Raw genomic sequence first — 24,832 nt, forward strand, 5'->3', positions numbered from 1 at the left:
CCACTAGATGGCATAATTGCACTTGTAAGATGTTGGTGACAGCTCAGTGCATTTTTCTTTTTATATTAAGACTTATGAAAAACTAACCAGCTATTCTGTGAAATGGTTAATTTCAACTCTTCCCTGAAAAAATTGTCAATTTATGTTGAGCAATTATAATTTTATAGTACTTTTTATAAATATTTTTGCATTAAGTTCAGTATTGGCCATTTTGGAAACTCACGAGAACATCGTGACGTGTAAAACACGCATATATGACATGGCCGCTAATGACAACAAAGCCACTCACGACTACTGTGTCCCACAGTGGACATCAAAGGTGGAATTATGCCCTATAGCAAAGAAGCACTTCTTCAAAGGCACTATAGCCATGGAGGACTCGCCAAAGATTTGTATCCAGCCGAAAGCCAGATAAAAGTGGCCGGCTCATAGTGAGTCGAAGTTGGGGAACGTCTACAAGTTGCGTGTTACAGAGGCTCAAATTACCAGTCAAGTCACCATTGACATTCTTCACTCTGGAAATGTAATTTGTGGACGGTCCCTAACCGACAGACTTTTACTCTGCTAGGCCAAGCTACATGTTGTGTGTGTAGCGATAATTGATGTTGTCTTTTTGGACTAATTAATCATTTGAACGGCGATTTAGGAGGTCGTAATTCCCTCAATTGCCCATAGGGGCACCACGTTCTGTTTACTTTCACTTTTGGAGAAACACAACGAATAAAATCCAAATCCTCATTTATTTATTCATAAAAAAGAATTACTAATCCACTCGGACACAAGCACGATTGAGAGTGAGATGGAATTAAATTTAGAGAAACATGCATTTATTCACTACGGTTACACATATCTCCTTCATAGACATAACAACATGACGTGAAACATTCAGTTGTGCGTAAGTTCACTTGTATGTGCTGCATTTCTTATGGGAACTGTGTAAGATTACTTTGTGGTGAGAATGGGTGTATAGGTGAGTTCCATGTGAGGGCAGTTCCAATCGTGACCACTTGGAGACACTATGGTCACGTGTAACCTCCAAGAAGGCTTGAATGTATTGACCAGGATTCCAACTGACCTTTGCAGGCAGTTGGCATGTTGTCTGCTCAGGTTGTTGTTTTATGACTTGATAAGACGGAGCTTGCAGACCGCAAGTCTGAACCCAAAGCTCAGATGTCAGCAGGGATGAAAATGATGCTTTCCGATAAAGTACTTTGATGCCATAAACTTGTGGTTCCGGCTGGTCAAAACAAACATTCACATGCTGGTGAGGTGGCCTGTGGTTGACTTCAAAAGAGTGTAATCACTTTTGGATTGTCTCTGGTTTAGGCAAAGGGGGAAGAAATGGAGGGAGCTCACCCAACCAAGGTTGACTGAATGCACATTTCCAAAAGGGAAATGTAAAGGAAAGGATGGGGAAATGGGTGGGTGACTGGTCTATAATTGTTACATGTGCTAAGCACGCTTTAGCCCACATTAGGAGAGGGAACCCCCCCACCGCCACACCTTAATACGGAATGACATGAAACCCGACGTGCTGAGCATTTTACTCTGATCGGAATTGGCAAAGTAATTGGGATAGAAGACGGCCTTTTTCTTGCCAATTACGTCGGCAAACTCCCATTAAAATGAACCAAGGCGGCTTTCGTTTACGCACAGGATACGTCATCATGATCACGTGACCAGGAGAATGGCGTTCACCAAGGGATGTTCTTATTTTGATACTTAATCGGTTTTAAAGAAAATTAAGGGAATAAGATGCCAGAGATATTTGCACTTTTACAATACTGGAAAAAGAGTTATAAGTCTTGTATCGCTTTAAGAGCGATCTAATCTTTAACATGAAGTAACTTGTGAAATTCTGCACATTTTTAAAATTGTAAAATACAACTTGACCCCAGTCTCCACAAATATACGCATTATTATTAAATTTATTACGGCTACATTTTGACGTGTGCATGTCTGCTGCGTTAAGACTGGAATTTCACCAGTACTGGATTTCCAAGTAAGGAACATTATATAATCATTAACTCTTTGACTGCTAAAAACGTTAAATAACGTTTAGTAAAATCCTACGGAGGAGCGCCAAAGACGTTAAAAGACGTTCACCAAGTTTTATTTTTTATTTTTTGGGAAACGGGTAGAGGAAAGCCTTGGCCAGCTGTGCTGAAAGTATCAAGCAGATCTAGTTAGTATAATGACTATTTTTGGCCCCTAGATGGCAGCGATGACTCTCTTTGGACAAGATCGTATAGGCGTCAGTAGTAGAAGATGTGAGGAGGAGCTAGAGTGTTGAGGGGACAATGGCTGAGAAAGCGAAAATGGCGACCGGTGGCAAGCAGCTCACGCTTGATTGTTTTTTTCAAAGAAGAGAAGCATCAACCAGTGCTAAAGAGCACATTGATGACGACGATGATGATGATGGTGACGCCGAGGTTGACGCCGAAGTTGGAAGTGTTGACGCGGCGGCTATGATCACGTCATAAAGCCTCACCGGCTAGCGATGCTAACGCCGGAAAACGCGGGGCACAACCGAGCACTTCTGCTCAGGCGGACGTTCAATCGGACGACGAAGAGTGCCCCGAGTCCAATGCATATTCATCGGAGGAGTGGGTACAGTCTGATCACGGAGAAGACACTGGTTCTGGACTACGATGCCACCACGAATGGAGCGGATAAGATGGATCAGAACATCTCTTACCACCCGGTATAGGAACTGAAAGACATGAGGAAGCCAGACGTAACACCACCGTAATGTTACCGTATCATGATCCTGAGAGTAGACTTGATGGCAACATGGCCAAACACACACTGCAGTATATACTTGCTATTCCCCGGAAAAAAAAAGACAGCAAAAAAGTGTAGTGTCTGCAATCGCAGTGAAACTAATCTGTTGTGCAAATCCTGCTGCGTCGCCTTGCACGCAGGGGAGTGTTACAAAAAGAAAAACTGTATTTGAAACATCCACACAACTGTAAATAGTACCATGGTTGCACACATTTGTAAATAGTTTGCCAAATTGTTTTGTCAAATTGTTACACTGTTGAATGTAAATAAACTTATTTTGCTATCAAAAAACACTTTTTCATTGTTGGTGGTAGTGTTTTACAGAAGTAAAGCACTGTTTAGGTGTTTGTGGCATCATTCATGGAAAAAAAAAGTGTCAAATTCACTAGAGTGCATGGAATAATATCGTTTCACAAAAAGCTTGATTTCTCCGTATTTTGTTTCAAAACAAAGCATTTGGGTGAAACTAACCATTTTCTATTGTTGATTACTGAAAAACGGAATAAGGTAGAAACAAACTTTAAAAGATGAAAGATGAGAGTCCAATCTTTCATTTGGTAGTATGTGTGTTTCCATATTCCAAACACAAAATTTTCTGTGGACCTTGAAAGATCAGTCAAAATGCTTAAATCGGCTGGCACCCACAGGCATCCCTTTTCTGAAAACGTCTGGCAGTCAAAGAGTTAATCGCCGGTCAAAAAAAAATGGTGGCGTTAAAGGAACTTTAAATTAACTCAAAATTAACGCACTAATTTTGACACCCTTACTTTTTATATATATCTTTTTTTTTATAGACTTGGAGATGTGTGTTTCCATCTTGTCACATTTTTGATTTGAGATTGTTGTGGGTATTCCACCTTGCGAGCTGAAACTGATGCTAATAATAAATAGCGAAAGAGACATAGCCGCTGGTAAAAGGAAATACTGTGTCATTTTTTTTTTTTTTTGCAAGATTATTACAGAATATTAAGGGTATTACAGATATAAGGATGTTGAAATAAGCAGCCAATTAATAAGGCAAACTCTGTACTTACATGCCTTATTTAGCTTGAACTATATCTCTAGCTTGTCAAGCTGCAACCGACCCTTTCGGTACTCTCACATTTGGCAATGAGCTTCCCGTGCACTCAGTGTAAAAAGGGACGCATATTCATTTCGTGGGGCACGTCTAGTTCACTAAGTTTGGGATTACATTGCGCCTCGCTGGGCTTTCTGTTGGATGGAGTTGGCACGCCTCTGGCCCAGTTGATAATTCGGTGACAAAAAGTAGACTGCACTCATTTTTGTGCCAGTCTAGTTCAGTGTGTTTGTGAATTTGGCAGAGGTTCTATGCCTTGATAGGCGATCCAGCATAGTCAATTTTAGACTAACTAAAACCAGGTCTAAATAGTGGTGAAGGTGGTATAATGCAATTTTGGTGAATTTAAAGTAGGCAGGCAGATTCTGAGCTCCGCGGACGTTTGTGGTGGATGCCATTATCAATATTAATAGCACTCCCCCTGACTGTAAGACTGTGCAAGGCAGTCTCCAATTGCCCATGTCTACATCATCCATAAGGGGAGATCTTGCAGTTTATCTGTATAAACGCACTTTGCGCGCACCATTCTCTTGCACGGACTCAATTTCTGCTTCCGCAATGTGCCTATACCTCCATGATTTGAAAGAGAATGAGGGGACCTGCTTTGACTGCAGTCGGCTGCCTTCCATACCACAATGGTGCAAATACCCTCTTCTATGTGCTAATCTAGTAAAATACCAGAAGAAAGAAAACTACACCTACTCACACTGTTAGACTGGGCTTTGCACTAGACTTACACTGGGTATTAAACTAGGGCCCTTACTCTTCACCTGCACCACAACTTCTGTCGTGTGCGCTGCACTCAGGTGAGCGCAAGCCCTCCAATCCAAATGATCTTAAACGATCAATTTCCGCTGCACTCTGTCTCTGAGGTCACGCAGCAATTGCAGGCTGCAAGATATCCACTCAAACTGACAGTATTTACCCAATAAAATAAATGCAACATTTTCCATGAAAAGACCTAATATTTTTTACCTGGATAAGTGAATTCTTGATGACTCTGCTCACATCAAGCCTCCATTCTGGAACATCAGGGTTGTGATCATCCAGGTTAGAAGAAAAGGCCAGGAGATGAGACTGGAAATATTCTGTATGAAAAGAAAAACCATGTAACCCTTTACCTTGTCAGTAGAGGCCGGCTTTCAGATTCCATTAATGGGGATCCAATTCTATCTTTTCTGGCTCTGTTTCTGGGGAGCATTAAGGCAATCTAATCTAGTAATTATCTATGTACTGTGGTTCACTTTTCAATAGATGGCAAAATAAACAGCAAGAAAGACGTCATATACACATCTATTATCATCTATTATTTATCATTGTCAATGATACACTATTATCAAAATATTCTGCTGTCCACAAATAAATCTCAACATAAGTTGAATTACTGAAAGGAAGCTATAATAAATAAATCAATGAATACGAGCACTCAGGAAAACACTTGGTGTGTTTTCACAATAATAAACAAACAAACAAACAAACAGAACTAGATTTATGCTCATCCAGATATACTCAGGAATGTAAAGGTGCATTGTGAGTGTGTTACGTTTTTACTCGCGACTGCCACCTGGCTTAAACCGCAACTGTAGCCTCGGTGTCAAGATTGTGCATGGTGCATGTGCGAGTATGTGCACTCAAATAAACTTGTTTTTTTTTTTTTTTCAGTTTTCTTGTAGTCAGAGCTGGAGTTTGGGCTGTGCCTCTTGTTTTTGTTTTTTTCCCTTTCAGTTTTCATCCCAATTGTGTCGTACACTAGCTACCACAAAACTACATGTCTGCGGTGACAAGCATGACATCACCCTACAACACTCCAGCCCTCCCCACCCCCAAGAAACTGTGGAGCCCCGAACACCAGTGAGGGACACTGGAGCTAAAATTAAATAAGATAAAAATAAAACAATACATGAGTGAAGTAAAATTAACAGGTAAAAGGCACATAAACAAGATTAACTAACATAAGTTACTGTAAAAAGAGTAAAAAATATTAATAATCTTGCAAACTCTCAATGTTATTATTTATTACACATGACAATTTAAAATTTTGATAGATATTTTAGCAAGGATCATGTTAGTTGACATGATGTGCTGGATCTGGCCCCTAGGCCTTGAGTTTGAGACCTGTGCATGAGCGCATGTGCAGAATTTTACCTCCCGAAGAGGAGACTGAAGGGACAAATCCCCAGAAACAATCAAGAACAGAAAGAGGCTGCAGTGAAGGGCCGGGAAAGCATTTCAAATGAAGAATGCAACAGTCTGGTGAGGTCAATGAGTTACAGGCTTGATGCTGTCATTGCAAGCAAGGGTTATACCACCAAATATTAAATGTTATTCACTTAGGGTTAGGGTTAGGGTTAGGGTTAGGGTTAGGGGTTAGGTTAAGCCTAACCCTAACCCTTAAATTCATTTGGTAATGTCCATTCCAATACTTATGGTCAAGTGGGTGGCTTCAAACAAAACATGATCCGAGTTGTTTAACACATCTAGATAGAAATACCATGACATTATAAATTTCTGTCTCATTTTCTTCTTTTGATCAATAAGCCAAATGTCTTCTTCAGTATACAGTACAACAAAAACAAAAGATTTGTCCTTGCCATTCCAATCCTTTTGGAGGGGACTGTCTATATAATATATTCATGCAGTCTATTCATATGTGTATGTATGCATATAGAACTCATCCTCCCCTTTTCTGCCACTAGGACCATGTATCTGTAAATCTGAGGTGACTCGAAAAGAGAAGAGAAAATAGGGTATTAAAAACTAACGCTGAATCAGAATTTTTGGATTGGAGTCATATTGGGTCATAAAATATTGTGACTTGTATTGTCACAAAGGAATATTTGGGAGACAACACTCGATACGATACGATACGATACGATATACTTTTATTTTCCCCGTGGGGAACTTTTTCCTGGACTCCGTCCAGCTGCAGTTTACAGTAAAGAGAAACAACAGAATAGAAAGAGATAAAAATTAAAATTAAATAAATAAGAAGTGCAGCAATAAGTAGAAGACTTCACAGAAGTATACATGTGTAGAGAAGTACATTGTACATACATACATAAAACTCACGTTTGAGTGAATGAATCAGGCCAAGCGGTGAGCTAGCAACAATCATTTTAATGAGAAGCAAAGTTCTGATTATTGTTAACAACGATAACCTGGCGTAGTTTCCAGTGTTATTTCTACCCTCCCCTTATAGATTTTACTTGTTTCAAGCTGGCATGACATATTTCGTACAACAACAGAATCTCAGAAACAGTTGGCTCACCATGGACGGAGATGGCCTTTCTCTCCTGCAGAATAGTATTCCCTGCAGACACCTGCACGGTGACTGTATTGATGCCTTCCTGGGAAAATGTACATGTCACACTTGCCTCGAGGGTGATTAGGGGCTGCTGGGAAAAGTCAGGGAGAGAGTGGAAGAGAGTTGAGAGAGAGTCACAGTCGGAACATCAGGGCTCCCATGAGAGAACCTTATTAACAACTGGTTAACATCTCACACTGCTGTTATTTACACTACATAGGTGCCAGCTCTCTGGCACATGCACGCACGCACGCACAAACACACAAAAACTGCATTGCGTACCAGGGGCCAGAGGGAAGTTTCCTGCATGACACTAGCAACTCCTTCCTGTCATCTCTGACTGTGTACGTTTAAGCACCTCTGTTCAGGGGCCAGGTGTTTGTGACAAAAAGTAATGACCCCCCCCCCCCCCCAAAAAACAAAAAACAAAAAAAAACAAACAAAAACTAAACTAAACTAAATCTAAACTTTTCCCACCATTAACTCATTCACTCCCAGCCATTTTCACTGAAGCAACTCCCTTTGCCTGTTTTATTGGATATTGACTGATTTTGCAAGGCCCACAGAATATTGTGTTATATTGCTATAAAAAGATGGAAGATTAGAGTCCCTTCTTTCATCAGGGAAAAAAAGTATATTTGTATCTGTTTTCGTTTTTCAGCAATTAGCATTAGAATATACCTAAGTTTCATCATCATTCACAATCCTGTTGAAAAAAAAAACACTGTCAAAAAGAGCTTGTTGCAACATGGTCCTGGCTGATCTCTTATACTTGGCTGCCACCTCTTGGCCATTTTTTGCAATAACTACCATTGCTCTAAGCCACCGCCTTATGTCAGAAGCTGCATCAAAGCCTTCCGTAAAATAAATGTATAAATACGTTTTTGGGAGTGAAGGACGTTGTGGTAGTCCCTTTGGTGGCATCACACAGCAAAATTGGCAGTGTTAGATAAACACTAAGAGTGTTAAATCTAACACTAGAAAAGTGTTTATTATGTGTCCACACCAATGAGTGTAAATTTGACACTTTTCAAAGGGTTACTTTTTTCACACTTAGCCAGTGTTATTCCAACACTGAATAGTCTTAAAAATCTACACTGGTAAACACTGAGTAGTGTTGAAAGTACTCTATACGTGTGTCAGTGTTAAACATTTAATTCTGCCCTCTCCGGGTTGGGGAGGAGTGGAGGTGTTCAAGTATCTTGGGGTCTTGTTCATGGAGGACAGGATGGAGCGGGAGATCGACGGGCGGATTGGCACAGTGTCTGCTGTGATGCGGACTCTATCTCGGTCTCTCGTGGTAAAGGAGGAGCTAAGCCGAAAGGCGAAGCTCTCGGTTTACTGGTTGATCTACGTTCCTACCCTCGAAATGAGTTACTTCTGCAAATTAATAGTGGCAGTACGGTCAGTCAAGTCCCTCCCTCACCCTGCGCTGGCTGTTTAGAGGTAATTCGCCAGATTCACAAACGAGTGACAGACTGCATTTCCATTTCCACTCCCAGCCAACAGCGCCCAGCTGAGCTGAAATGAACTGAGAAAAGAACGAATCAAAGAAATAATGAAATAAAAGAAATGATCCATTCATTCTTTTGAACGAATCACTCGCGACCAAGACAACATTAGAATATAGGATTTAGCACAAACATTCAAACCGACTGTATAGTACCTCAGTGCTATTTCCAATCCACCAGATATAAGTAACTGTTCCCACTTGGCTAGGCCACAGAACCACTGTCAGGTTCACTTCCATATTCTTCACAGCCACAAAGGGAGATAAAAGGTGGATGGATTCCAGCTTACCTAACAGGGAACACAAATACTTGTACATAAATACAAGAGTAAAGCACATCTTTTCTAAAGTGTATTGCTTATTATCGAGAATTGAGATCCTGACGTCACATGACTTTCTCTGAACACGCCCCCCTGCGTCAGGAAAGTATTGGCGCAGCGTTAATAGGCTACAATGCTGTGGAGGGCCAGCGTTTATCCGTCAACTTTCCGCCCAAGAGCATTGACAGTCACTTTGATGAAAAGGACATGATATACATGCGAGAGGTGGACATGTTGGATTATACAAAGGCTTTACAAGTTTTTACAATCCGCATTGATTTCCCCTTTATGTGTGGTCAAAATGGCATTGAAGTTAGCAGTTTGACGCTAGTGTTGCAGTGTTATTTATGCATGTTAGCAACTTAGCAGCTGTTTTAAATCGGCAGCGGCCGCCATAATTTATACATAGTATTCATATGACGTCACTGACCCCCATCTATTGACCCAGCACACCTTTGGTGGTGCGAACAGACAACACAAGCAAATGCTGAGGAGCGTGCTTGTTGCTTACTACAAGTTACTTTGATTCATTCATTTTGTTGCAAAATTGGGCGTACAAAGCTGTGAAATGAAACTTCTAGAGTATTCACATGCCGTTATTTGCCCAACATTGTGTGCCGGTGTGTACACCGGTGTAAGAATTATTTTGGAGGATTATTATACATTTGCCGTGTTGAAGTAAATTGCCTCTTGGGAAACACAAGTCAACGTAATAGTGTAGTAATTTCTGTTTATGATTGCTATGTATTGCAAAGGAGTGTTATTGTATTTGGTGAAGTTGCAAGTGGACGACTCAGCTGCCGAGTGGGGACAACTGATAAGAAGACGTGACGCACGTCAACGCCAGGGTCCCTGGACTTGCATGCCGCACTTAGAGAGTGTGAAGTGAGATAGGAGTTGTTTTTCTCTTTCTGTCATGTAATCAGATGCCCCGATTAGTACATATAAGGGGACTGTTTGAATGATGAACCAAGAGAGACTCTGTACCGATCAAACTAAGGCTGCAGTTTTCTCTTCCTCATGAGTAATCATGAGCAATAAATTTGGAACCAGATGCTTCTTCTCTCTTTATTTGATAAATGTCTATATCTGAACCTGACAACCGGTCCATTGAATGTCGAATGGGAATGACAAAGTGTCCGGAATTACAAAGATAGATCAAAAAGGATTTCAAACCGACAAAGTCTGATTAAGGTAAGTGTCATTGTAAGATGGTAAAAAGGCTTTTACCATAATGCAAATGTGATATGTGAGCCACTAGCCGTGGATAGCTCTGGCTAAAAATAGATCTTGGGGTCAAGATGTTCGATTTTGAGATTTCTCCAAATACCCTCCCTTAAGGTCTCTTATTTTCCTTTCCCAGCAGCCCAAAAGTTGAAATTGTTGTTAAAGTGTACGAAAATAAATAAGTGATGAATCAATGATGTTCTTGTTGTTTTTGTTGTAAAATGCTAGCGCTAGTAGCTAGTGCTTTCGGGGTAACTAGCTAACTTGGTTTAAAAATAACACCTCAAATTCACAAATGATAAATGCACATAGCAAACAATTAAAGCAAAAAGTACAGAACATGCAATAATGTCTGTGTTTTGAGAGCCAAGCCATCCTGCCTTAGAGCATTCATTGCCATGTCGTCCGGTCCGGGCAGTATCGGCAAATATTTGTAATCCAATCGATTCCACTAACACTTCAACGTGTACCGCTGCAAAGAATGTTGAGCTAAATCTTCCGCATACATCTTGCTTACACAATTAACGTTAAGCTTCGTTTCCACCGTCACTATCTACTCTACTCGACTCTACTCTACTCTACTCTGCAAAAGCCCTATCTCCACCAACAAATCTATTCTACTCTACTCTACTTTTACTCGCTTTTTCTGGTACCTGCTCCTTTGCGGTTCTAAAAAAAAAAGTAGCCCAATTCCAAAATGTGATGGTGATTCGAGACATGTCATCATTAATTTGCAGCTGCGCAAACCACCACCCCGGGAAAACAGCTGCCATTAACGATGAAGGCAGGACAACAATGGCTTCCAAACAGATTAATGCTTGGACTTTTGATTTTGAGGAAGCGCAAACCTTTTTAACATTATTGAATGCAGTCTTCTGGTTGCGGCAATATTCATTCAATGTCTTCAGGCTGAAATAAACAGGCACAAACCATTGTTTATGCTCTCCATTGTTTTTGCCTGTGTGTGCAGTGCACGCTAGCTGCGGTCACTTTAGCATGACATCACTGGCAAGGTGAGGAGGGGCTCCCGGGTAATGGCCGTTGCAGTGGAGACGGACTGCTTTTTGGTGTAGAGCCAAGTAGAGCAGAGCAGAGTAGAGTAGAGTAGGGTAGATACCGTCGGTGGAAACAAGGCTTTAGAGGAAGCTGGGTGTGACATTCATCAATACCAAAGTTGAACACCGGTAGAAACTAGAAAGTTGACCCAACATGAGGGGCAGACTTGCGATCCCGTGAGGTCACTGAATACTATGTATACCGTTAAAAAATGTTTTTATGGTGTTGGTTAGTTATTAAATTCAACTGTGTGATATATATTAAACCGTAGCAGCACAAATGAACGAAACATTTTGTGTGTGCTAACAGTTAGCATAGGCTGATTTAGCCACCATGAACAAAGTGCAACATTGGCTACACATTGGTTCCTCTTTTGGAAGCCAGGAGCATGCTATATCCTTTTTTTCAATCTCTTGACATTGTGGCAGCTGGTCCACAACAGTTGTCAATGATTGTTAAAGTGTGGTGTTTGCCTTTAACTCAAATTGGCAGATGCGTTTTCTATGCTTCCAAAATGGTTGCGCCATTTTGGGACGTGCGACATCAGGATTTCTATCGTGTCTGTGTTTATTTAGGATCAGTGGCTTCCCTGTTATGTGGCACACCAGATTCATCGAGCATTGTCATACTTACGCCAGTTGTGATAATAAATAAATGCAAGACCACAAAACTTGAGAAAACTACCAAAAAAAAGAAGGTAAACAAGTATTAAAATTATGTATAGCTCACATATTATGTGTAGGTAGAGAATCACAGTCTCTGTGCCATGGCTGTTTTTCCCTACTGCAGTCACCCGGTAGATCCCCGCGTTTTTGTAGATGTGTTTGATCCCATCTTCAATGGAGCTCAGATTGGAATATGACAGAGCGTGACCATCCCCAAAGTCCAGTGTGATGCTTGTTCGTGACGCGTCACCCTGGAAAAAAAGCGACAGGACATCTGAAGATCTTGTCTGCATTTTACAAAATTGCCATCATTATACCCGTTTTAAATATGGTCTTCTATGAAGAGATTGATAGTTGTCAAATATGCACTCCCCTCCAAAAGTATTGGAACAAGCCATTTCTTGATTTTGTATTTTTTTTATTTTGGGAGTTTAAAGCTACTGGACGCAGAAAACTTAATTTTGAATCTCTTCTGCCACCTGTTGATGAAAAATGAAACTGCACACACCCTTCACATACACAATGCGCTATTGACTTCACATACGCAGAGGGTGGAAAATTCAAACCCAAATCCAGGTTTACAGGAGTACCCAATCTGAACAGCTTAGGCATTAATGGGAAAGTTCGGGTTTTTGGACATGAATCTGTATGGCATCCTTACCTAAAGTGGCGTGCAATCAGCACTGACTTATCGCTGACAGCGTCCTGTGACCCGGCCCAGTCTTGTTTTGGTCGAGACGAAAGTAGTCCGGTAAGTAGGCTGGGGTCTCGGAAATAAAGCGTTTTTCTTCTAAGAAAAATTTGTGTTAAAAAGAGTGATAAATTTGCATCACAAAACTGCACATTAAAAAACTCAGTCTCCATTACCGCCGGGCACTATTTTTCTGTTTGTATCACTGACTACAACAACAATGTCTTTATCACTGAGCCAAGGGGATATCTTTATGAACCCGAATATACTGATGCCGATTTTCGTCAGATAGAATTAGAATGGGCAGAAAGAGAGAGCGAGAGCGAGGAGGGATAGAGAAGTGGTACAACTTGATCAGCTGTAGCCCCGAGAGAGCGGGTGACTGTCACTGACAAATGGAGTGCACTTGTTTGAAGTGCTCGGAAAGCGGTAAAAAGTGTGCGGAGATTCAGGGACATTTTTATTGGCCGAATTAGCACACGTTACCAACAATGTATGGATGAGTCTCTTTCCACCGCAAGACGTGTGATGCGTTCACAAACACGAACAAACAAACAAACACAGGAACACACAACACACCTTAGTTAAACAAGCTTATAAAGAGTATACAATCGCAACGTTATATACTAATGGCTCTCGGTCTCCATTCGCTCTCTCGCATCAGGTAAACACTTCCAAACAACTTGATTTGTGCGCGTCTGTCAGCTGGATGCAGTGTGCTGCGCAGTAATACGAACAGAAAAATAGAACCCGGCGGTAATGGAGACTGACTTTTTTCTAATGTGCAGTTTTGTGATGCAAATGTATCACTCTTTTGAAACCATTAGAAAAACGCTTTGTTTCTGTGACCCCAGCCAATTTGCCGGACTACTTTTGTCTCAAACAAAACTGGACCAGATCTTGTGTCACAGGACGCTGTCAGCGGAAAGTCAGTGCTGATGGCACACCACTTTAGGCGAGGATGCCATACAGATTCATGTCCAAAAACCCGAACTATCCCTTTAATCCACTAATTAAAGATGTTTCTGTCATAAATAGTCAAATCAAAAGGCTATTGTAAATTTGTAACAATTTGGCCAAAAACCCAAATTGTTACAAAGAGCAGCTTTAACATTTGGGTTTGACACGAATAGATGAATATGAGACAAGAGATCTAAATTTTGCCAGAGGTCAATCAAGTCCTCTTAAGATAATAATCTGGAGTACCTTTTTTTTTTTTTTGACAAAAAACGTCTGAGACTCGCACCCAAAATCCCCAATCCCAAATCGTGGGTGCATTTGGAAATAAGTTCCAAGTGTGCAATGAATGTGCATATGTATATGTGAATATGCTTCACATATACCGTTTGGTTCTCCAGAAAATCCCCCAAAAAGGTGTGCCGGAGCCAGGTCTGGACTGGCACAAATAATCGGCCTTAGCATTTTAATTTAGGCCCGCTGGCCCAGCCTGTTTCCTGACCACCCTTAGCTACCACGTACCTCTACCACTGATGTTTATTGGTTCAGTTTGCTGTGTATATTGTAAATGGATAATGGCTGCTCCGGGAATGGCGATTTTGGGTGCCAGTCCAAGCTCTAATTTAATTGAAAGTATACTGTACAAGTCGTACCTGAGTATAAGTCATAGAACCAGCCATATACCAAGTAAATAGTGTTTGGGTATTTTGGCCATTTTTCCCTCTGTATTGAACTGTTGCTAAATGTTTTTATTGTATCCATGATGGGCTGTGCAGTGATGCTAACGGCGCCACAGAATCCAGGAGGCGCCAAAATGGGTGGGAAAAAATGGGTGGGAACAAAAACAAAACAAAAAACACATTAAATCCATTAGTTTCTGTTAGCTAAAATGGAAAAGCTAGTAGACCTACACATTAACTCTTTCACTGCCACTGAGTAAAAACCTACGGAGGGCTGCAAATGACGTCAAAAGACGTCATCCAATTTTTTTTTTTGAAACGGGTGGAGGGAAGCCTTCCGCATCTGTGGTGAAAGTTTCAATTAGGTCTGTTGTGCCTAAGGACTATTTTTGGCCCCTAGAGGGCAGCGATGACTGTCTTTTGACAAGATCGGGTGGGCGTCAGTAGAGGCGGAGCTAGAGCGTCGAGCAGGAGATCAGAATGGAAAACAAAGGAAAAATGGCGACCGGTTGCGAGGAGCTCACGCCCGAGCTGTTTTTTTCAAAGACCAAAAGCATCGACCAACGCTACAAGAGCACATTGATGACAACGATGATCATCATCGATGATGATGATGAAGGTGATGACTCCGTGGATGGAAAGCATTGACGCGGCAGTAGGAGGCGTAGGGGGGGGAGCTAGATGGCTGAGGAGGAAGTGGTACCCGTTTGCAAAGCAGCTCTACACTTACAAGACGAAAGGCATCGACCAACGCTAAAAGAGCACATTGATGACGACGATGATCATCATCGATGATGATGATGGTGAATCCGAGCTTGACAGCGAAATTGGAACCGCTGACGCGGCGGCTATGACGGCGTCATAAACGCGCAGCACAACCGAGCACGCACAGGCGGACGTTCGATCGGACGACGGAGAGTGCCCCGAGTCCAATGCATATTCATCGGAGGAGTGTGTACAGTCTGCTACTTGCTATTTATTCCCCGGAAAAAAAGGCGGTCAAGAAAGTGTAACGTTTGCATGCGAAACGGACAAAGTGAAAGTAAACTGTTGTGCGAGTCCAGCGGCGTCTCCTTGCACGCAGGAGAGCGTTACAAAAAGAAAAACTGTATTTGAAACATCCACATAATTGTAAGTAGTACCACAGTTGCACACATTTGTAAATAGTTTGTGAAATTGTTATGTCAAATTGTTACACTGTTGAATGGAAATAAACGTATTTTGCAATCAAAAAACACTTTTTCATTGTTGGTGAAAGCGTTTTACAGAAGTAAAGCACTATTTAGGCATTTGTGGCATCATTCATGGACAAAAAGAAGTGTAGAATTCACTAGAGTGCATGAAATAACATCGTTTCACAAAAAGCTCTTTTTCTCCGTTTTTTGTTTCAAAACAGAGAATTTTGGTGAAAGTAACCATTTTCTATTGTTGATTACTGAAGAACGGAATAAGATAGAAACAAACTTTTTTTTCTGATGAAAGATGAGAGTCCAATCTTTCATTTGGTAGTATGTGTGTTTCCATAGTCCAAACACAACATTTTCTGTGGACCTTGAAAGATCAGTCAAAATGCTTAAATCGGCTGGCACCAACCCGTTTCTGAAAACGTCTGGCAGTGAAAGAGTTAAAATTCAAAGCAATGCCAAGTTATTAAAAATATGTCAAAAGAAGTCCCCACAATGAAGCACCACTTTCTCCCAACTCGTTCTCTTCACCACCCTCTCTTGACTGATTGGTATCTCTGACCGACCCAGCAGTGAAAAAAGATAAACTTAGTAAACATGCCAAAAAGACATAAAGCGTCCAGATACAGTGAAGTATAAGCATCACTTGTCAGGAATTTAAGACGGTGTACAGGCAGTGCAGTTATTGCACAGCATTAATGTAGCAAATTTGCAGTTTTGTGTGCAAACATACATCATTATCGCAGATATGAAATGGTTGATACTACATTCTGTCTTTGAGCTGGGTGACGTTGACACAAAGCTAGTGTGTGTGTCAAAGTCACAAATTCCATGTGTGTGGATGGCATGAAACCCAAAAGACCAAGAATGCTGGTACACTGTGCTGCATTTAATTGCGTACAAGGCCATTCCATACTATACTACGCTACACTATACTACAAGGAAACTTAACCTTTCACAGTTAAAAATAGTTTACCCCGCCTCCCCCCAAAATAAATTGATAGCACACAATTTGGCATTGGCCAGAAAAAGTAAATCTCATGAATATCATTTGACCAATGAGGCCAGTATTTTGGGGTCATGAACTCTAGCATAGCAACTCTTTTTATGCTAGACTTCATGACAATTGTTTATGGAAAATACTGCAGATTCTCTGCCATATAATTATTGAAATGAGTAGGAAATTAGCAAAAGGGAACCAGACTGATAACTGGTATAATGTTTGGTATAATGTTAATGAGCAATTGTTTCGCTACATTTTGAGATACATGCTGAGTTTTTTTGGTACCTTTCACATAATGCAATTAGGCAACTAGGTATAACAGGTGCAGACCTGTGGACAACCACTGGTAACAACACAGAGGCATCAAAGAAAGCCTCCGGTTGGCTGTGGTTGAAGTGTAGAGAGCAGAGGGGGTAGCAAAATGCCAGTTGGACGCAGGCTGGGCCCTGATCAATTTCGACTGAGTCGCCTGGACGAGAGTGTCTGTTGTAAGACCCGAAACAACACTGATGTTGACTTGAACACTTCACAATGCTTAATGTATGGAAATTCATCTTTTAATCAATGCAAGAGGCAAGTTTGACTTACTGAACCAACTAACTAAGCAAGTTCCAACTAATCTTACTATGGCAGGTCAATAAAAATATTACAATGCAGTTTCCTGTCAACAACTATTTAACTAATCCATCTCTTGCACCAAAACATACAAAAAATACATTATTCACATTTACACTGTGCTTGCATTGCCAGAAAATGTGAGCAACCCTTACTGTCTCACAGACACACGCATTAAACACTAAAGCAATACTAAGGAACTTTCAGTTTACGTTGATTATGGCAACGCCATATGGACAAAAGCGGTATGGTTATGTCTGAAGGAAGACCACATTTCCTATGAGGACAAGTGTATTGCGTCGTTTTTTTGTTTTTTTGTTTTTAACTCACTCCAGCGAGTGAAAACCGGGCCAATGTTGATCCTTAACTGTTCTTTCATCCGGGGTAGCTGTTGACGTATGCCATAAAGCAGTCAGCAAATTTGTAGTTTTTTTGTGTGGCAGTGTTCCTACCATCCTCCTCAAAGTTGCTTAGTGCTTAAAATGATATAGACCCCCTCAGGCTATGGCAAATGTATCATTCAACTAATTTTAAGTTGATGTTTTATCAGAAGAGTTATAAAAATATTTTATTAAGGTTGAAAAGTTCCTTAGTGCTACTAGCACTAAGGAATGGTACCTTTGCCATGGCCTGAGGGGGTCTGTATCATTTCTACTAGCACTAAGCAACTTTGAGGAGGATGGTAGGTACACTGCCACACAAAAAATTGCTGACTGCTTTATGGCATATGTCACTTCCTCCTTTACCCATTCATTACAAGACAGAAGTCAATTTGAATGTCGACGCACGATTACTGCTTTCATGGCAGAAGCTGCAAAACAACTGAAAAGTTTTGACCGAGGAGACAAAAAAGAAAACAAAAAGAGGGAAGCTACCTAGATAAAAGGATTAACATTGGCCCGACTTTCACTCACTGGCATGAGCTCAAAAACGACGCAATGCGCTTGTCCTCCATGGGAAATGTGGTCTTCCTTCAGGCATAACATTAACACTTTTGTCCATATGACGTCGCCATAATCAACATAAACAAAACTCCTTAGTGTTGCTTTCAAAGTGCATGCTTTTTAAATGTTGCCTTTAAATGAATTGTAACGTGGTTCCTGATACAGGGTGTCCAGAAAGCACTTTTTAATTTTTAATTTAGATTTAAATGTACTGTAGTCATTTCAGGGCAGCACGGTGGACAACTGGTTAGCATGTCACAGCTCACAGGTCAGGGGTCTTGGGTTCTAGTCTGGGCTCCGGCCTCCCTGTGTGGAGTTTGCATGTTCTCCCCGTTTTCCTCCCACATTCCAGAAACATGCATGGTAAGTTAATTAAACATCCTGAATTGTTCCTAGGTGTAATTCTGAGGGTGTATGGTTGTAGGTCTATGCAGGGCACTGCGATTGGCTGGCAACCAGCTCAGGGCATACCAGGCCTACTGCCCGAAGACAGCTGGGACAGGCTCCAGCATACTCGCGACCTTCATGAGGATAAATGGATGGGTGGATGGATGGATGGATGGAGTCATTACAGGCAAAACTCAAATCTCAGTGCAACAAAATTCTTGAACGTCTGTGGTGAATCATCTGCTCAAATAGTTTTGCATATTTTGCAGCAGATTCAGTTGCTTCACATAATCTACTTAGTGCTAATATCGTAAATTAATTTCTTAATTTCTGAAAACCAGAAAAGTGCATGTGTCTGAAAGCTACAGTGTGTAATAAGTGCCCACTAGATATCCCTATATCATATAATGCAGCCGAAGCACGTGCATTTTGAAGCACACACACAATGGTGGCTCAGAGACACCACACTTTGCAAGCCTACCACCAATTCTTATTTTGCGTATTAAGCATATCGCCGATCTTGCCTTCGGTGTGAAGCCCGGCGAACAACTCTGAAAGACAGAGTGATCCGGATTTAGCCAGAGCAGCTAACAAGAGAGGCTAGCAGGATTTAGTTGGAGCCATAGGCTGGAGTGACTAACAAGAATGGCTAGCAAGTTAGTAAAAGCTTGCAAGCCCGAATCACGGGACTCAGCAGGCCCCAGCTGTTGACGACAAGTGGGAGTCGACCCATTGGGTCCAACACTAGATGCAAGCACCACCACGGCTAACTACATTCTCAAAGTTGTCCTGGTCATCCGTAGCAGGAAGATAGCGGCAAAATATGTCAGTCTCTTGTAAGTTGAGGCTCCAGCCATTTAATATAATTAGTGATTAGCAAACCTATGATTATTTTTTAAAAAGTACGTTAATGTGATGTAATGTGAACGTACTTTTTTGTTATTTTAGTTCATCACTAGATGGCGCTAATGATTACATACTGTCACTTTAATTAGCTGATATGTTCAGAATTATGAACAGTATGTGTGTGTATCTATACAGGGTGTCTACACAATGTACTGTACATATGAATGACATTTTAAAAACAATGTTGAAAGTTGATCACTGTTAGCATTAATATAGGTGTGCATCTTATGTTGATACCAAACAGCAATCCATTGCTCACTTGAAATAGAATGAACATTGTTATCGCTGATTTCAGCTCATCCAGCATGTGTTCTGATACACTGCAGGTTTTGAAAGAAAAAAAAAGTCACATCCTAAACATTAACTAAAATCTTTTTTTTTGCTAAATTGGTTAAAACAACTACAATAGCATATTTACTTTTCACAATCACTTACTTTCAGTTCTGCGAAGAGCTTTAATTTCATTCTGCCAACTTTTTGAGCAATGCATGTACCAATATTGTGCTGCTGAGCTAATTTATGAGACCACATTTACACTATTTTCCCGGCTGCCCAGTTTCATGCCACCGTGGACAAAGCGGGATGTCATGGGAGAATGCTGGGGGGCGGGATAGGCAAGCGTGTGAAAGACTGTGATTGCCTTAGATACCATGGGATTTTTTTTTTTTAAAGCTGTCAAAAAAAATTCCACAGCGTCCACGGTGTGAATGAAAAATCTAGTCAAGCATAGTAAAATGGGGTGAACGCAAATAAATATGACAGTACACAATAGGGTGTATGAAAACTCAATGGGCGCAGGACGTAGTGCGATGGGAAACATGTATCCCCCAATATCTCATGCTTCATGTTGTGGTTCTGCAGCATTTGGTGTGCATTTTGTCTCGGTTTACATGGCAAGCTGAGGGCATTTCATCGTGTTCATCAGAGCATGTGATGGTGAAAGGGCCTAGCTCAATTCTATGCATTCTACTCTGGTCTGACAGTGACACACACAGTCCGGGAGGGTCCATCACATTTATAGAGTAGAAAACTCACTGCCTGCAATTCATCTAAAGCTAAGCCATATGTTTAATAATTTACCTTAAATGCCTGTTTAGAAATGATTAAAAACATTTCATGTACAGTATATAATCTATGTTTTGTTTGGGAGCACATCCACTTTACAGTTCTGAGGTTGTGGGTTAAAATCTGGACTCCCTGGTTTGAATTTTCATGTCCTCCCTGTGCCCATGTGGGTTTCTCCCGGTCAAAAATACTGGGCTAATTAAAGATACTAAATTGGCCATGGGTGTGAATGTGAGTGTAAATGGTTGTTTGTCTCTATGTGCCCTGCAATTGGCTGGCAGCTGGGATAGGCTTCAGCAAACCCGCGAGCCTGGTGAGCATAGGTGGTACAGCAGAGATGGGAAGTAACAAAGTACAAATACTTTGTTACTTTACTTGACTAGTTTTTTCAGTACTGAGTATCTGTACATTTTACTTGATACATGTTCAAAACAAGGTCGTTACTTTTGTTTTTAAATGCATGAAAACATTTAAAATACTTGACCTGGAAGAAAAATCAGCTCAGCTGTCAATGTCTTCTGGCTCCGCCAATAATATGAAGCGTTTCACACGGTCCCGTACATCCCAGTTTGTGATTGGCTCTACAACACGCGATCACATGACGTGCAATTGGCACGTAGATTAGAACAACCCGTGAATATGGGGGCAATGCGTGCAGCCACAACATAGGATAATTTGAACTTGATAGCAAGTCAGAGTCAATTGGCCGATGTATTCCCATTTTAGCTCCATTAGCTAATATCTTCCAAATTGACGTAGGAGAAAACATCAGGTAAAAATACTTTTTACTTCTACTCATCAGGTAAATTTCAGAGCTTGTACTTTTTTACTTTTACTTGAGTAATAATTTGAGTGAATACTTTTACTTTTACCAAAGTTGTTTTTCACACAAGTAATTGTACTTTTACTCAAGTAGAGAATGTCAGTACTTTCCCATCTCTGGTACAGAGAATGGATGCATGGATGTTTGAAAGTAAAATATTTGACTATATGCACTGCACATTTGTTTTGTTGACAGATTTATTACAAAATTAAGTAAATAAATAGTTTTCCTCAAAAACTGAAACAGATTTTTGAGCCACTCAAGGACGGTCACTGAGTTTTTGTGAAGCCACACCTTTGATATCTTGACAGTGTTCTCAGGGTCGTCCTGATGAAAGATGAAACAGCGCCACAGTCTGAGGTCAAGAGTGCTCTGGTGCTGCATTATTCATATTTCACTCTATCCTGACTAATCTTCCAATTCTTGCTGCTGAAAAACATCCCCACAGCATGATAATGCCAGAAGCATGCTTCCCTGGCTAGGTGATGAGCTATGTCTGATTTCTTCCAAACATGATGTCTGGCATGATGTCTTCCGTCTTCCATTCTACCATAAAGGCCTGATTCGTGGAGTGCTGCAGAGATGCTATAAGGGGCATATTGTCCTGTTCACGCTTTAAGCCAATTTCTTACGCCCCTTCCTTACCCGTTTGAAATGCGCGCCGATTCTCCCATATCCGACACACCCACCTGCGTAACCGGTGAAGGTGTGACCCATTGAATTGCGAAGATGCCTGCAATTCCCAAATATTTCACTCTTCACACAGTACTTCTGTGGATTTCACAACCGGCATATGTCAAATAAAACAAATGTTTAAAAATCTAAGTCACAATTGCCACCATTAGAATTAGGGCTAAACGAATAATTGCAGTTGCAATTAAATCACGGTTTGACAAAACACGATTACGTAATCGTGAGAAGCGAGCTAAATGCTCAGTGAAGAAGGGAAAGAGGTGGGGGGAGCAGACTTTTCGTCTGCGGTAGTGTCGCATGTTTTTTTAGTTGTCCTATATTTTGAGGCTAAATAGGTCTGTATGTGGCCATATGTTGTGTTGTCCGATTTCATGAATGAAAATTAGGACGGACGAAATGATTCTTGCTAGTCATTACTCACCGCCGCAGCCTCTTATAATGTACATGTAATGTAGCGTTGGTGAACTAATCAGGTCAAACAAAAAATCTTTAATGACAATCTGCAAGTAACTATCGGCCGTAACCACGCTAGAACACAACAGCTCCAAACGCGCTTAGCTTACCAAAACAAAGGTCTGTGTTGCGTTGTGTTGGGGACCTGTTTTGAAGACATGGATGACATCAAAATGGCTGCTACAACAGAGCTGCAAAGAATCCCTGAAGAATCCTTTAAAGAGTGCATGAAGGCATGGCAGAGACTGCTCGGAAAATGGCTCCAGGGATATTACTTTAAAGGGGAAAACTTGTAGTTTACAGTTTAAATTTGAAATACCTCTTTTGTGACACCAGTCCTGTAACTTTCCTTGGAACACGTTTATTACCATTGGTGTAGTTTGGAGTAGTGAGAAACTGCACTGCATCAACTGCAGTATCCATTAAATCCATGAAGTTGAGAAAGTGTAATTTACCTGCTCCAGAAAAATTAGATAGGTGACATTGGTGCCCAGTACAGCTGAAAGTGTCCCCTTGCTGGTGACCAGGTGGAGACCTTTAGGTGCTTGCATGGGACATTGCTGCCTCCTGGCTGTGTACTCCACAATGACTCCATTTGTACAGTTGTTTGAGACCACCTTCCTGTATCTAGTGAGGAGGGTTGGGAAATAAAAAATGTGGGTATGACTGATAGAATGCCAAAACATACATTTCATTCTAATCTTGAAGGCAGAGTGATGAGAATTATTGAAAGCAGTACATGTTTTTTTAACTGTATTATTTTTAATGTAGTTAGTATCAAAAACAAAACTAGGTTGATTAAAATAAACCAGGCCTAACTATATCTCACGGTTTACAGCTGTATGTATTTATAAACAATAAAGAATAACTTGAGAGTTTACAATCAATGCATCAAATGTCTACAAAGTAATACGTATTATTTACGAGAAAAGTAATTTTCTGTTATTTCACAGTATTTTTCTGGCCTCCCAGCTGCCGGAAAATTACAGTTTTTTTTACGATTTCTTTATTATTATTTTTTTTTACAGTGTATATCTCATTAGATGTCCTTTCAAGATAAATGTTAACACAATGAATGCTACCTTCTATAGTACAGCACAGAAATTGCAGTTATTTTCACTTTTAAAAAATTGTCAATTTACAAAGAAATTGTGGTAAAATTGCACATTTTTGCTCTTAATTTCTCAGTAAATATAAATGCTTTTTTTCTTCTTCTTTTTTTTAGGGTTTTAAAGTTGAATTTTACATTTTATTCCATTAAATAACAGACAAATATTTGTGAAATTATGATACATTTGTGAATGTATTTCTAATGGAGTTTTTGTTGTTGTAAAAGAACAGAACTATTGGGTTTTTACAGTTACAGTGATTAGATGTTATGAGTTTACATATGAGTTTTTTTGTTAAATGATATTTCTAAAATAAAAAACTGTAAAATAAAAAGTAAAATACTGTAAAATAAAAAGTAAAATTATGTTATATTACAGCGTATTTTTACAGTGATGATTACTTTACAATAAGCGCATTGTTCTTGTGTGCGACCTTATTTTTTCTATAAATATATTCACGAAGCCTGCGCTTTGTAAATACACAACCACCAAAGAAGGAGCAACAATTAAATGATATTTTTATTAAATTCAACTAGAAAATTCAAGCATTTCTCATTTGAATTGTGGCTAAAGTGGCTTCAAACGCTGCTGCCAGCTTCCAGCTGCCAAATACATAGTTGACTTGACCTAATTTTGCCTGAGGAATCTCATCGCCATGCTGACATGCCAATCGGTTAGATTGTCCATGAGCAGGTGGCACTCCTGGATGAGGCGAAGGGCATAAATGAATGATGCATTGAAATCATACACTAAGGACATGTTTGAAATGACAGGAAAATCTTCTAAATTGTAGGCGAGTCTTTTGGGGTAAAATGGAGAAAAATAATTAAATAGCACTGTATATGCCGTGGTCGTGGGACGAGAGCCAGGGCAGATTCGCAATCATTCGTCATTTACTTTTGTATTATCCATCCATCCATCCATCCATTTTCTTAACCGCTTTTCCTCGCGGGGGTCGCTGGAGCCTATCCCAGCTGGCTTCGGGCAGTAGGCGGGTTACACCCTGAACTGGTTGCCAGCCAATCGCAGGGCACACTTTTGTATTAATTATACTTTACTAATTCAGCTAGGGAAAATTGTCCTCACGTTCCATTTTTTTGTTGTTGGTGGTGAATGTGTGCACACATACACGAATGCACACACACAGAACCATTTCACAGTTGGGTAGGTGTCAGAGCTTTGCTCAAAGGAACTCGCCTCTTTTAAGTCAGTCCACAAATAGTAATAGACTTTATATAGAGTAGAAATGTGGATTATTTTAAACCTCGTCAAAAATAAAACAATTTTCACATTACAACCAACTTCAGGTCAATTGAAATGTGCAACTCAAGTGTACTTTTATAATTTCACTGTCTCTTTCCACAGAGCACATTCCAGA

The 24,832-nt window shown here is 40.5% G+C and overlaps 1 protein-coding gene across 5 annotated transcripts in view; it reads right to left on the minus strand.

Annotated features, from left to right (window-relative positions):
* Nucleotides 1-24,832, minus strand: part of sorcs1 (sortilin-related VPS10 domain containing receptor 1) — a 258,319-nt gene that overhangs the window by 11,064 nt on the left and 222,423 nt on the right. For 4 of the 5 annotated variants that reach the window (XR_013294726.1, XR_013294727.1, XM_077570249.1 and 1 more), the window contains exons 18-22: nucleotides 22,801-22,972; nucleotides 12,009-12,195; nucleotides 8,833-8,966; nucleotides 7,131-7,257; nucleotides 4,838-4,950 (exon numbers count right to left, since the gene is read on the minus strand). Coding sequence is in view for 3 of the 5 variants with exons in the window: in XM_077570249.1 (XP_077426375.1) it covers nucleotides 4,838-4,950; nucleotides 7,131-7,257; nucleotides 8,833-8,966; nucleotides 12,009-12,195; nucleotides 22,801-22,972 (733 nt within the window). In the remaining 2 variants the exon portion in view is untranslated. The remainder of the gene's footprint in view (nucleotides 1-4,837; nucleotides 4,951-7,130; nucleotides 7,258-8,832; nucleotides 8,967-12,008; nucleotides 12,196-22,800; nucleotides 22,973-24,832) is intronic. The other variant, XM_077570250.1, reaches the window with a different exon arrangement.

The sequence above is a fragment of the Vanacampus margaritifer genome, chromosome 7, assembly GCF_051991255.1.
Source record: "Vanacampus margaritifer isolate UIUO_Vmar chromosome 7, RoL_Vmar_1.0, whole genome shotgun sequence".
Taxonomy (NCBI): Eukaryota; Metazoa; Chordata; class Actinopteri; order Syngnathiformes; family Syngnathidae; genus Vanacampus; species Vanacampus margaritifer.